Source organism: Myotis lucifugus, unplaced genomic scaffold (genome assembly GCF_000147115.1).
Source record: "Myotis lucifugus unplaced genomic scaffold, Myoluc2.0 scaffold_835, whole genome shotgun sequence".
Lineage (NCBI taxonomy): Eukaryota > Metazoa > Chordata > Mammalia > Chiroptera > Vespertilionidae > Myotis > Myotis lucifugus.
The window spans coordinates 96,435-108,679 of NW_005871883.1; the positions used below are offsets into that span (position 1 = coordinate 96,435).

Consider the following 12,245-nt stretch of genomic DNA (forward strand, 5'->3'; position numbering starts at 1 on the left):
GCCTGGGATGTTGGTTCCATCCCCAGTAGGGGGCGTGCAGGGGCAGCCGATCAATGATTCTCTCTCATCATTGATGTTTCTATCTCTCTCTCCCTCTCCCTTTCTTTCTGAAATCAAGAATATATCTTTTTTTTAAAGGAAGGAGTAGCATTCAAATTCCCTCTTTTATAGGTACTAAGTGCCCTGGCCTCATCCTGAGTAGGTTAAGTAGGTCCCATCCACACTGTCCATCTCCCATGACATTTCCTGGGAAATGGAATTACAGTGCTTCAGCATTCGCACCGGGGCGCCAGGGCTGTGTGTGTGTGTGTGTGTGTGTGTGTGTGTGTGTAGGCACACACACGTATACATTCATACATATATTCAGATACCACCTTGGATGACGAGAAGCTGGAAATCGCCACTGTATTCTCTTACAGGCCATACAAGAATTGCCTGTTCCGTGGGAGAGGAGTATTTCGTTTTGGTTCTGAGCGGACCCATCTGAACACTCCTCATACAAGCACAGAGCACGTTTCCATCCCACACTACCCACTGCTCTTTGGGGAAAATGAGAAGTAGCTTAGCCGGAAGGCTGGTTCCATCTTTGAGGTGTTACCTTAATCACGCCGTTGGCCCGCAAGGGCTCCGACCACCGCAGCAGCAAGGCCCGGCCGCCTGCCCTCTGCTCCACCGTGAAGTTGCTCAGTCCACTCGGGGAAGATTCCGGGGTCTGGATCACGGTCCAGGGGCTGGACACCTCTCCTGCCTCGTTGGCGGCCACGACACCAACGTGATACGTTGTGAAGGGTTCTAACCCGAACAGGTGGGCCTGATGGCTTGTTCCCTGTAAGAAAATGGACAGGTGGGTTTGCTCTTACAAACGGCTAAGGACAGCTGGGAAGTCATTCAATGAGACACATTGGTGATGGCAGACAAATACCACAGCAGAGGTTTGAATTATTAAGAAAACAACAGGATATTTTTCTTGTTCTTTTTTTAAAAGAAATATGTTTTTATTGATATTAGAGAGAGGGGAAGGGAGGAGAGAGATAGAAACATCGATAAGAGAGAAACAACACTGATCGGATGCCTCCTGCTTGGCCCCTTCTGGGGATTGAGCCTGCAACCCCGGGCATGTGCCCTGACCCGGAATCGAACCTGTGATCTCTTGGTTCCTGGGTTGATGCTTAACCACTGAGCAACACCAGCCAAGTTTTTATCTTGTTCTCGACACCCTGGTTGTGTGATTTTAGACACATACGAAGTGTGGGTCAGAGAGGATCCTTGCCTTTTCAGAGGTTACGAACAATGGGATGTGACACAGAATCTAAAGAAAAAATTCTATGATGCCTTAGAGATCACCGGATCACAATGGAATGTGTGCAGACTTAACCTGAACAACCTAATCCTCTCTCCCCAGCTCCCCAGCTGCTTGTTTATACAAACGACTGCCCACCTCACCCATCTCCTCTCTCATTCTTTTGGTGCGTATTTAGATCTTCCAATAAAGCAAACCCAAGAAAACAACAAGCCAACTGGACTATTAAATGCACAGACCCGTACAGAAGTCTACTGTTAACACAAATGTGAAAATATTGGCATTTGTTAACAATGCCATAACCGAAACTATGAAACGTACCCCAAGTAACTGTAAGCTAGGCTTTGAGAATTTGGACTTTGTTGACTTAAAATAAAATGAAAGAACGCAAGAATGAGTTTTTGTGTGTGTTCTGTTTCTGCTCGGAGAGCAATATTTAACATATTTTGCATAACTTAACTGGAGCTTAGAATCTTAATGTTTTGAAAGAGCCAGAATGCTTTTTCTACATCTGGGCTGGATGGATATGTGTGTTTACAGATAGGAATTATGTCTGCAAGTGGACCAGTAATGTGTGTACACACACACACACACACACACACACACACAAATACATACTTCCTGTCCTGTACCACATCCACAGGATGTGAGTAACCCCGAGGAAGCTCTGACTGGTTTAATAGGATGTTTATTTTTTTAATTTTATTTGTTTATTTTTTAAATATATTTTATTGACTTTTTACAGAGAGGAAGGGAGAGAGATAGAGAGTTAGAAACATCGATGAGAGAGAAACATCGATCAGCTGCCTCCTGCACATCTCCCACTGGGGATGTGCCCGCAACCCAGGTACATGCCCCCGACCGGAATCGAACCTGGGACCCCTGAGTCCGCAGGCTGACGCTCCATCCACTGAGCCAAACCGGTTTCGGCTAATAGGATGTTTATACTTCATGGTGTGTGAGGTCACCTTGGTCTACTGGATGTTTAAATGCGACAATTGTCCTCTTTTCTTGGTGGGCATGGCAAGAGGGAGGTGAGATGGAGAAGAGGTAGTTATTTCTGAGAGTAGGTACCAGAAGGCATCAGACAAAGTTATGTGTATGGAAATTCTCTCTAATGGGGAGGCATCCAAATAGCATTATGATTAAAATCTAAAACAAGGTGGCAAAATCAAACGGAACCATTTTTCAAAATAAAAAAAAGAAAATACACACTGGTAGACAAAACCAAAATATACCATCGAAATAATTTTGACACCATTTCCTCACATTCTTGGTTACAACCTTCAACTGTGCTAATGTTTCTTCACAAGCAGAGAGAATATCATTTCTTTTCCTTATTAAAAACTAGTTAAGTCAATTTTCCTGTTTCTGTAAGTGCCATTACGGTATTTACATGCTAACCTCCTGAAATCTTTTAATATTTAAACGTTTGCTAAGTGACCAGACTCTGAAACAAATTTTCCAGAAAGACTAATTTCTCTTTTTTAAAATATTAAAAGTTTGGCCCATAAATATTTAAAACTGATTTCTCCACAACATCGGATTGGTCTTTTAGATAAATATCGCACAGGGCTGGAATGGCCACAATGAATATTAAATCTGAGGATGCTACAAGTCCCGGTTACAAAACACTCTTTTCTGATAAACGATTCCTTTTTGGTGGAAATAGGGCAAACACGGGCAAGATTAATAATGCAGAAAAGGAAACTTCTTTGTTCAGAATATCCAGGACTCGGGGCCAGAAGAAGCATATCTCTGAAGCAAATAGTCATCACCTCTCACAGATGACCTATAGCACAGGTAGCCTGTCGGGGGACGTTTAGAGAGAGCTTTTGTCCTCAGAAGCATGAAAAGCGTGTGGGTTACAAAGCAAAACACATATGTATATTGCCAATAGCGGCACCTGCTCAATTACAGTTTATTTCTGAGCTGAGAGTCCCATCCGGCCCCTAGATGGCAATACTCGCAAACACTTCTGGTAGCACGAGTACTTGGTGATCAACACCGGCGTTCAGCCACACAACACACGCCAGGCAACCACTGCAGAAACAACACAACTGCTTTCCTTCTAAACTCCTTTAACGCACATGGGTATATAGCTCAGATCCTTGAGAGAAGGAGTATTTGGAACACCCTGGCCTCCAAACCTTCCTCATCCGAGGTAGAAATTATGCCTGAAGACCTTAAGTGGTAGTTTGTGCCCGCCTGGCGCAGAAGGAGGTCACAACAGCTGTTTTGCTTAATTTGGTTACTTCTTTAAAAAAAATAAAAGAAAAATAACCACACATTGGAAATGGAAGGGAGAATTTTGATGTCATAAATTTAGACTGAGGACAAGTTCCCATATGAAGTTAATGTGTTATTTCTGAAGAGCAATGCACATACACACACACCTTGAATAAATCTCAAAAACAGCCTTGCTTTTTGTCAATGTTTAGCAAAGGCCAGATGAAAATAAAATGAAAAGTTTAAAGTAGCAAAACCACCCTTACCAACTTATTCTTTGACATTTTAGGGAATAATTTATGTTATTTTCTCCTTGAGTAGATTTCCAACAACTAAGTTCACCATCTGAGATCCCTGCTGGAAAGTCTGGGCACAGTTCACTGTGGATGGGGCTGTGTCTTGTTTGTTCAGTTACGTGTTATTTTTCTTACGTTCGAGAAATTTGCTTGAGCACTGCCAATCTTTCATGTTTTGGATTTAATTCCTTCCTTTGGAAACGTAGCATTCTGTAGCAATGACCTGCCAAAGTCATCATTAAAATCATTTGACTGCTTTTCTCTCTTCTTTATGTATTTACTTTTGTTGTTAATCCTCACCTGAGGATATTTTTTCCCTTTGCTTTTTAGAGAGAGTGGAAGCGAGGGAGGAGGAGGAGAGAGAGATAAAGATCAACTGCCCAGGCCAGATCGGGCCTGCAACCCAGGTACATGCCTTTGACTGGGAATCTAACCCAGACCCTTCGGTCCTTAGGCTGACGTTCTAACCACTGAGCAAGACTGTTCTCTCTTCTGTTCCCCCGTTCTTTCTTCCCCTATAGAGATTGTCTTAGTTTAATATGCATGCATCCTTTGTCATCATTTTGCTCGCTCTTCTCCCTCTCTCTTCTATCCTACTGATGGATGCTTTTGGTAGAAATAGATCTCTCTCGTCCTTCCTCCCTTCCTCCTTACCTCTGTCCCTCTCTCCTTCCCCCACCTCCATGTTATCCCTGACCTGTGGGCTTCCCTTTTCTTTTTCCTCCTCATGTCCACATTACACAATATTCATATTTTTTATTCTAGACGTGTATTACCTCATTCTATTAGGCAGCAGATGAAAAGACTGACTCAACCAAGGAACATAGAAATAATCCTTTCTCCACAACCCAACATTTCCAATGAGATGTGGCCCTTTTTTTCCCTTTTCAACTCATATGCATAAGGGTCAGGGTCTGGAGACAAACCGGATCATCCTTTCATAAGACACACAGACAGGACGCCCTGGACCACGCTGCCAGACGCGGCTCTGCTGGCGATTAGAACCACGCCTGAACCTCCCCACTCGGCTGCTGGGGGCACATGGCACCACTTGGCGCCTTCAGCAGGCTGACAATTTTACGCCACCTCCTCTGATTATTTTTGACGACTTGAAGTGCCCCGAAGGTGTCCCCGGGGTCAATAGGTTTATGTAGGTTGAAAATGATCAAAAATTACCATTGATCCGTAGCTGTCAATAAAGGGCTGCGTGGGGAGACTCCCTGCACAAATGTTTAAACTGCATAAAGCAACCGAACTTAGTCATCTCTGAGGTTATCGATCTGATGAGCCAGCAGTTTGCAGGGCTCTCCCTCCGGTCTTCCTGGTGCATGTTCACTGAGCCCGCTTACCGTGGCCCCCAGGCGTCTTCCCACCTGCTCCTCTCCTGCCCGGAACCCAAACCCTGATGAGCTCATCTGCAGAGCATCCTGGGTGCTTGCTACCCTGGCAAAGGGTTCCTCTTCCTGGTCACCAGCAACTTCACGGATCGTCAGCTTGATGGGGTTTCTTCTGTCTTTGCCCCTTTTCATTTGAAAATGACTGACTTTTGGCTCTTAAGTCCTTCCCCTCCTTAGCTACAATGAATGCCAATGTCCTCTTTTTCTGCCCTGGGGGAACTTGAAAGGAATCTCGGTTTAAATATATTAACTTCTACTTTAGTGGAACGGCTTGGTTTTATCATACGTCATTACCATACCTTGTCATTATAAAATAAAAGAATGGTTGTGGACGGGTTTCCAGTGTAGATTAAAAATCAAGCATGAGAAGTAGGGAGTGATCTCCTTTACCATTACCTAAACATCATGCCTGGCACAGAGTATGTCAAGTGCCCTGGCTGACTTATCTACATCTTCATCCTGACAAACCACAGAAAATATTCCTATGATTCATGAAAGCAAGATAATCGGAGGCCTGGGTTCTATAGGGCTATCTGTCTTTCCAGTCATAAAGTTAATGTTTGAGTTCTCCAAGGGTTGGTCAACATTTGTGTATCATTTTTACTCATTTTGTAAAAATGAAATTCATCTTGATATGGAAGTGATCTCCTTATTACTCAAAGCCAAATATCAACCTTGAACCCTTATCTATGGTTACCTACGTACGAGACCTCCAAGTCTGCAAAATGTTAACACATTGCGTACCGCATAGAAATCTCTAAGACATACGCCAGGGACCGCACGTTTTTGGGCAAACTGCACGGTATTTAAATCATCATAATGCACTTTAGGTGTTGTTTTTCAATAATTACAACATTTTTATTTACAAAAACAATTAAACAATTAAACAATTAAACAATTAAAGTTCCTAGTACTTTTTTAACGTATGGTACTGTGTAAAACATTTTCCTCTATGAAGAGGAACCAAACAAAATTTACATAAGTATCTAGATTCGCTCCTTTTTCCATGGGTGTGAAAAACGAGAACACTCGTGAGTGGTCCTTAACAGATGGCGCACGAAACACGAGAAAACTCCTGAGCAGTACGAAATGTGTTAACAGAAGCAGGAGGCATCCACTGATGTCACATGCACACTAATTTTACCACTAGAGGCCCAGTGCACGAAATTCGTGCACACGTAGCAAGGGCCTATGGTCAGCAATAAGGGCCCATACGGGCCTTCTGGCTGCTGGCTGGGGCCTTCCTTCCCCAGCTGCTGACCAGGGCCTTCCTTTGTTCCGCACTGCCCCCTGCGCACATCATAGCAAGAGATAGAACTCCTGGTCTCCTGAACTTCCGAGGGGACACTTTGCATATTAGCCTTTTATGTATATAGACTAGAGGCCCAGTGCACGAAATTGGTGCAAGGGGCGCGGCCCTCGCAGCCCCGGCTGCCTTGCAGCCCTGCCCACTGGTCATTCCGGAAGGCTGCCCACTGGTCATTCTGCCGTGCACTCTAATTAGCATATCAGCTCTTTATTATATAGGATGGTCATCTCTGCCCACATACCTCCTGGCTGGTGGGACAAAGACACATTTTTTGATGGCACACACACATGCAGGGTTGTTCCGGAATCAAAGAACAACTAACCAGAAAGGTAGAAAAAAATGCCTTTTAGGTTCATGGTTTATGGTCGTAGGTGCATAAACCCTGTGTGCGTGCGAGGTGGCATTGCTAAGTGGCAGGGCGGCTGACAAAATGGTCAGTGAAACATGCAGGATTGCTGGTCAACAGCTGCACTGAATAGCTACACAGGCTTGAGCATCTGGCTTGTACCACATTCTGGAACGTTGCTGTGATAGATATAAGATGGGTACCAGGCTCCTGACTTTTAGGACTTTATAATCTACAGTCGTAAACGCTAACCTATGAATACAGATACACACAATCTGGAGTGTGGTCAGTGCTATCATTAATGGAGTGCAGGGGAAGTAAGGAGGGGCTACTTCTGATGGGGAAGGGAGAGGCAGGGGACGACGTCATTGGGAGGTGGCATCTGATTAGGAAGATGTAGGGTTTGAGTGGATAAAAATATGTGAGGGGTTGGAAGGAAGAAGAGAAGAAAGAGCTGGGAGCCGAATGGAGCTGACGTGTTGTGGGTGCAGAAGAAGAGTGGGGGTCAAGGCTGGAAGGAGATGGGACAGGGCTGCGCATTTTACCGAGTTTCTGGGCTACTTTGTTAAAAAGCAGTAACGTTAGGCAATAATTTCAAGGACTAATTATGTATAAAGAGCTCCACAATGCAATTTGAAGGAATAATGGAAGAACTTTACAATTTTGCCCTATTGTGGTACAGGTTGTGGCCAGTGACTGACAAAACAAAAATCTGCCAACAATTCATTCATTCATTGGTTTGTTATTCAGCCAATAAGTATAGACTGCCATATACGGAAGGTAGCAGAAGAGTCTTTACTTAAATTTAAAACATCTTTGAATGTTTGCTCGATTTCAAAATTTGTAATTACTCTTTAGACACAAGCGTTTGTCTTTTGAAACCAGTCGAAGTGGGGATTCTGACAACTAAACTGAATTTAAGCCAATTACATGTCCTCCGTCCTGACCCGCTATCACAATCTCATGTACCTGGACCATGTTTTTTCCTGGTCATGGTTCATGTGTGCGTGGAGTCACCAACACCCTTGCCATAGTCCCTCCTGCCCATCCAACAGCCATCAGGCAGCTGGGAAAGGTCAGGGATACTATCGGCGAAACAGAATGAAGATCATTCAAAAGGCACACACGGTAAGAAAGCATTCCCAGCTCAGGGTTCTAACTCATGTCACGGGGCTTCATTGAAAACATTTCAAGAAAACATAAGAGCATACCCTCCCTTCGAGTAATGACAGTTGACTAGTCAGAGGCCAGTGCTCATAACATTTGTAAATTTCAAACTTCAGATGTCTGGTATGGAGTATTCACATGTGAGTTCTGTGTGCACTTTACCCCCACAAACACCTTCATTCATAAAAGAAAAAGGATATGTGAAAAGGGGAGTTATTTTTTTTCTCTCATTGGATAACATCAAGTGATTATATAATGGGGGGGGGTCAATGCAAAAATAAGATAATTCACAGGCATTTTCTTTATAGACAAATGGGCTGTAACAATTTAATCTATAAAGCAAAAGCTCGAGTCCTTGTAAAATGAATGATGATGCCTCAGCTACAGTAAAAACACCGGGTTAAAAAATAAAAAAGGGAAGGCTTCAAAATGACCCATTTTTCAATGGAGAAGAAAAAAATTAAATTTGTGATAATTAAATGTTAAAGTGGCAGGCCAGTCACACTAAATATTAAAAAGTGGTACTTTCACTCTATTAAAATGAAGCATGTGCAAACCCTGTGGCCCAGCAGGTCCTCTCTGGCCATGTATTTTACGGCAACACGAGGGAAACTGTACTAAACTACATTTAAACGAATTTCATTCCAGTCTCAGTCTTGTAGTTATGCAATCCTTGATTAAACTTCTTTATTGAGGGCCCTGGGCTGGCTGCTGCTTCTCCCTTTAACTCACTTTTTAAATTTTTTAAAAATTTGTCTTTATTGTTGAAAGTATTACATATGTCCCCTTTGTGGTTTTGTTGTTGTTGTTGTTTTCCATTGATCCCCTCCACCCTGCCCTCGCCCCTCCCAAGCCTTCACCATACTATTGTCTGTGTCCGTGGGCTATGCATAAACTATATAATAAAAGCCTAATATGCAAATTGATCAAACGGCAGAACGACCGGTGGTATGACCGGTTGCTATGATGTGCATTGACCACCAGGGGGCAGACACTCAACACAGGAGCTGCCCTCAGCCCACAGTGCCCCCCGCCCCCCGCCAATCACCCTGATGGTTGCCCTGCAGATCAGCAGATTGCCGGCCAGGCCTGGGGACTCTACCCATGCACGAACTTCATGCATTGGGCCTCTAGTATGCATATAAATTCCTGCTAATGTCTCCTCCCTCACACCTCTACCTCACCCCGCCTTCTCTCTGAGATTCCACAGTCTGTTCCATGCTTCTATGTCTTTGAATCTCGTTTGTTCATCAGTTTATTTTGTTCCTTAGAGTCCACCAATGAGTGAGACCATGTGATACTTATCTTTCTCTGACTGGCTTATCTGTCCCTGTGACTCACTTTAGCCACAAATCCGCAAAGGTAACGTTAGTTCATCTCCCCACTGATTCCTATTTAACTGCAACTGCCCGCTCTCCTCTTCCTCCTCCCATTTGGACACTTCTTTACCTTGCTCTAGATTTTTTTCTTTTCCAAAGTCCTCATCTGTCATTTCCAACAGATGATAGACCCCATGTGGTTATCATGATGATTGTGGATTGTCTATCTCTCTTTATCAGAATGTAAGTTCCACTGGGAGGGGAGGGGACCCATGTCTGTATCATTCTCTGCTCCATCCCAAGTGTCTCCAATCGCGCCTGGTACTGAGTAAGTGCTCAACAAACACTGGTGCTGTCAGTGAAGTCAGACAGGATTTAAAATAAAGGAGTGGGGTGAAGAACAGAGTGCAGAGTGAGTCTGAGGAGAGAGAGAGAACAAAATGAGCCTGAGAAGTGTCTAGAAGAGTGTAGTCAGGGCCCTGGACAGAATGCAAGTTACCCTTGGAAGCAGGGAAATGTGAAGAGTTTTATGACAATAAATGTAAAAACATAGAATGGAAAATTCTAGAAAAATAGACCAATTAATTCTAGAAAAATTAACCAATGTTCTCAGTAATAGATTGCTCAGCTTTAAAATAAAATGAAACAAAGACCCGAATCAGCCCCCTGTTTTAAAGAGGCCCCAGACCAGAGAGTTTGACCAGAGAAGTTTTCTGTTACTGCTTTGAATTAAATGTCTGAGTAACAGATGATTAAATTGTGTTTGAGAAAAATAGATAAGTGTGCTAGATAGCAAACTCAATCTATGATGTTAGAATAATATCATAACTGAACATGAACTGAATGGGAAAAACCCCTGAAAAGCTCCCGCCATGCACTCGGATCAGGCTCCAAAGGGGTTAACGACCAATCAGAACACAGGCGGTGTGAGTAGATGTCGATGTTGGTGGCGCGCACAGCAGTTGTGATATGATATTGAGTTGTTGCTTCAAAAACATTTTAATAGAACAGGATTTAAAATTTCCCCTTTCCTTTGGATTTTTTAGTTAATATTAGAATTAAATTAAAGCATTAAGTCAACCAGCTTAGTGTAAAGCAAATTATGTCGGGTTCAGCAGTGAGGGCTTCGCTATGGAATATTTATTGACTCAAGCTTATTAACTTGTAAATCCTCTAGTTTTAGATTATGATCTATTGATTATCTGCTTTTATTTGCATTCTAAATGAATAAACAAAAGGAAATGATGGCGGTTGTTTAGTCATTACACCTTAAGAGACAATGTTCTTACGCTAAGCATACTTAATTAAAAATAAAAACACCTTTTATTTGTTCCGAGAGCCAGAACAAAGTTGTGGTTCTTATTTTCATGTAGGCAAACCAAAGCCTGTTTTCAATCCTGCATAATCATTTCTAATAGACATTTGGACAAAACTGGAAAAAAATAGTTTCTTGCGGAGGGTAGAAAGTGTGCTGTGAGTTTGGCATTTTGAATGCATTATTAAAATTGTTCTATAATCTATTATTTTTCTTGGCTTGTTTTAGCCAATAATGATCTCTTTTATGTGTGAGAGAAGCCCTGTGACTTCATGTCTGGGGAATGAGGCAAAACTTTGAGAGTCCAGATGCTTTAATCAAAAAGCTATCAATTGATGGCCTTGCTGGTGTGGCTTAGTTGGTTGGGTGTCCTCCTGTGCACCAAAAGGTTGCTGGTTTGATTCCTGGTCAGGGCACATGCCCAAGTTGTGGGCTAGATCCCCAGTAGGGCGCATGCAGGAGGCAGCCAATCAATATTCTGCTCTCACATCAATGTTTCTCTCCCTCTCCCTTCCTTTCTCTCTCAAAATCATTTTTTTTAAAGCAAACAACTGAGAATCAGAAGACCTGAGTTCAAGTTTTACCTCTGTCACTCAGATGAGAGAGACCTTAGGCGAATTTCTGAGTATCCTATATAGTAAAAGCCTAATATGCAAATTGTCCCCTCGACTGGAAGTTCAACCAGGAGTTCAACCAGGGGTTGGGGCTGGCAGCTGCGGCAGGCAGCAGGGGAAAGGGAGTCACCCCTGGCCAGCACTGGGACTCTAGTTGGTTCATAATAGTATCTTTTTCATGGACTTTTGTGAGGATTAAGCCCACAATTGTATATATGATGTGTTTTAAGTTTGGGGTTGCAGACTGCCAAAACTGAATTATGACAAAACTAGAGAAAGACTGGGGACATAACTGAATTATGACAAAACTAGAGAAAGACTGGGGACATTATCAAGAGCTCCTGGGGCTTGGAGTTGGATATAGTAACCAGAAAATGTGTCTCTATTTTGTAATGAATGAGTCCCATTCTGGTTTACCTAGAACATGGGGACATTTTGGAAGATTATATGGGAAGAAATGAATGATGTTAGATAGCCAGGGGATGGGCTCGCATTCAAGGAGGGTTTATTTACTAGTATGTGAAGGTCATAGACCCAAAGAACAGACTTAAAAGCTGGGAGAATGTCTATGCTACACACTCATCTGATGGCTGAGTCTGGCATGGCCCAGCAACAGAGCATTTCTCTGTCAAAGGGGTGCTGGTGGCTGGCCATGACCTTCAGAATGCGAAGCTGAAGGTCAGCATACATGTTGATGGGGCCTGGAAGACTCGTGAAGCCCAGAATCAGATTATACGTCTCCGTTCCTGAACTTTTTTCTCTCAAATGTCTCTCCTTCAAATTTCTGCTCCAGTGTCACCTTCTTGTGAGACCTTCCCTAACCTCCCTACATTAAATACCACCCTTCCAGTTCCAACAGCCACACCCTCCCTGCCCCAACAGGCCCCACCCTCCCTGTCCCAACAGGCCCCACCCTCCCTGTCCCAACAGCCACACCCTCCCTGTCCCAACAG

At 43.3% G+C, this 12,245-nt stretch overlaps 1 protein-coding gene across 1 annotated transcript in view; it reads right to left on the reverse strand.

Moving 5' to 3' along the window:
* LOC102441494 (usherin-like) overlaps nt 1-12,245 on the reverse strand; it is a 133,456-nt gene that overhangs the window by 23,843 nt on the left and 97,368 nt on the right. The window contains exon 19 of the mRNA XM_023747297.1: nt 599-826. Within this exon, the coding sequence (XP_023603065.1) occupies nt 599-826 (228 nt within the window). The remainder of the gene's footprint in view (nt 1-598; nt 827-12,245) is intronic.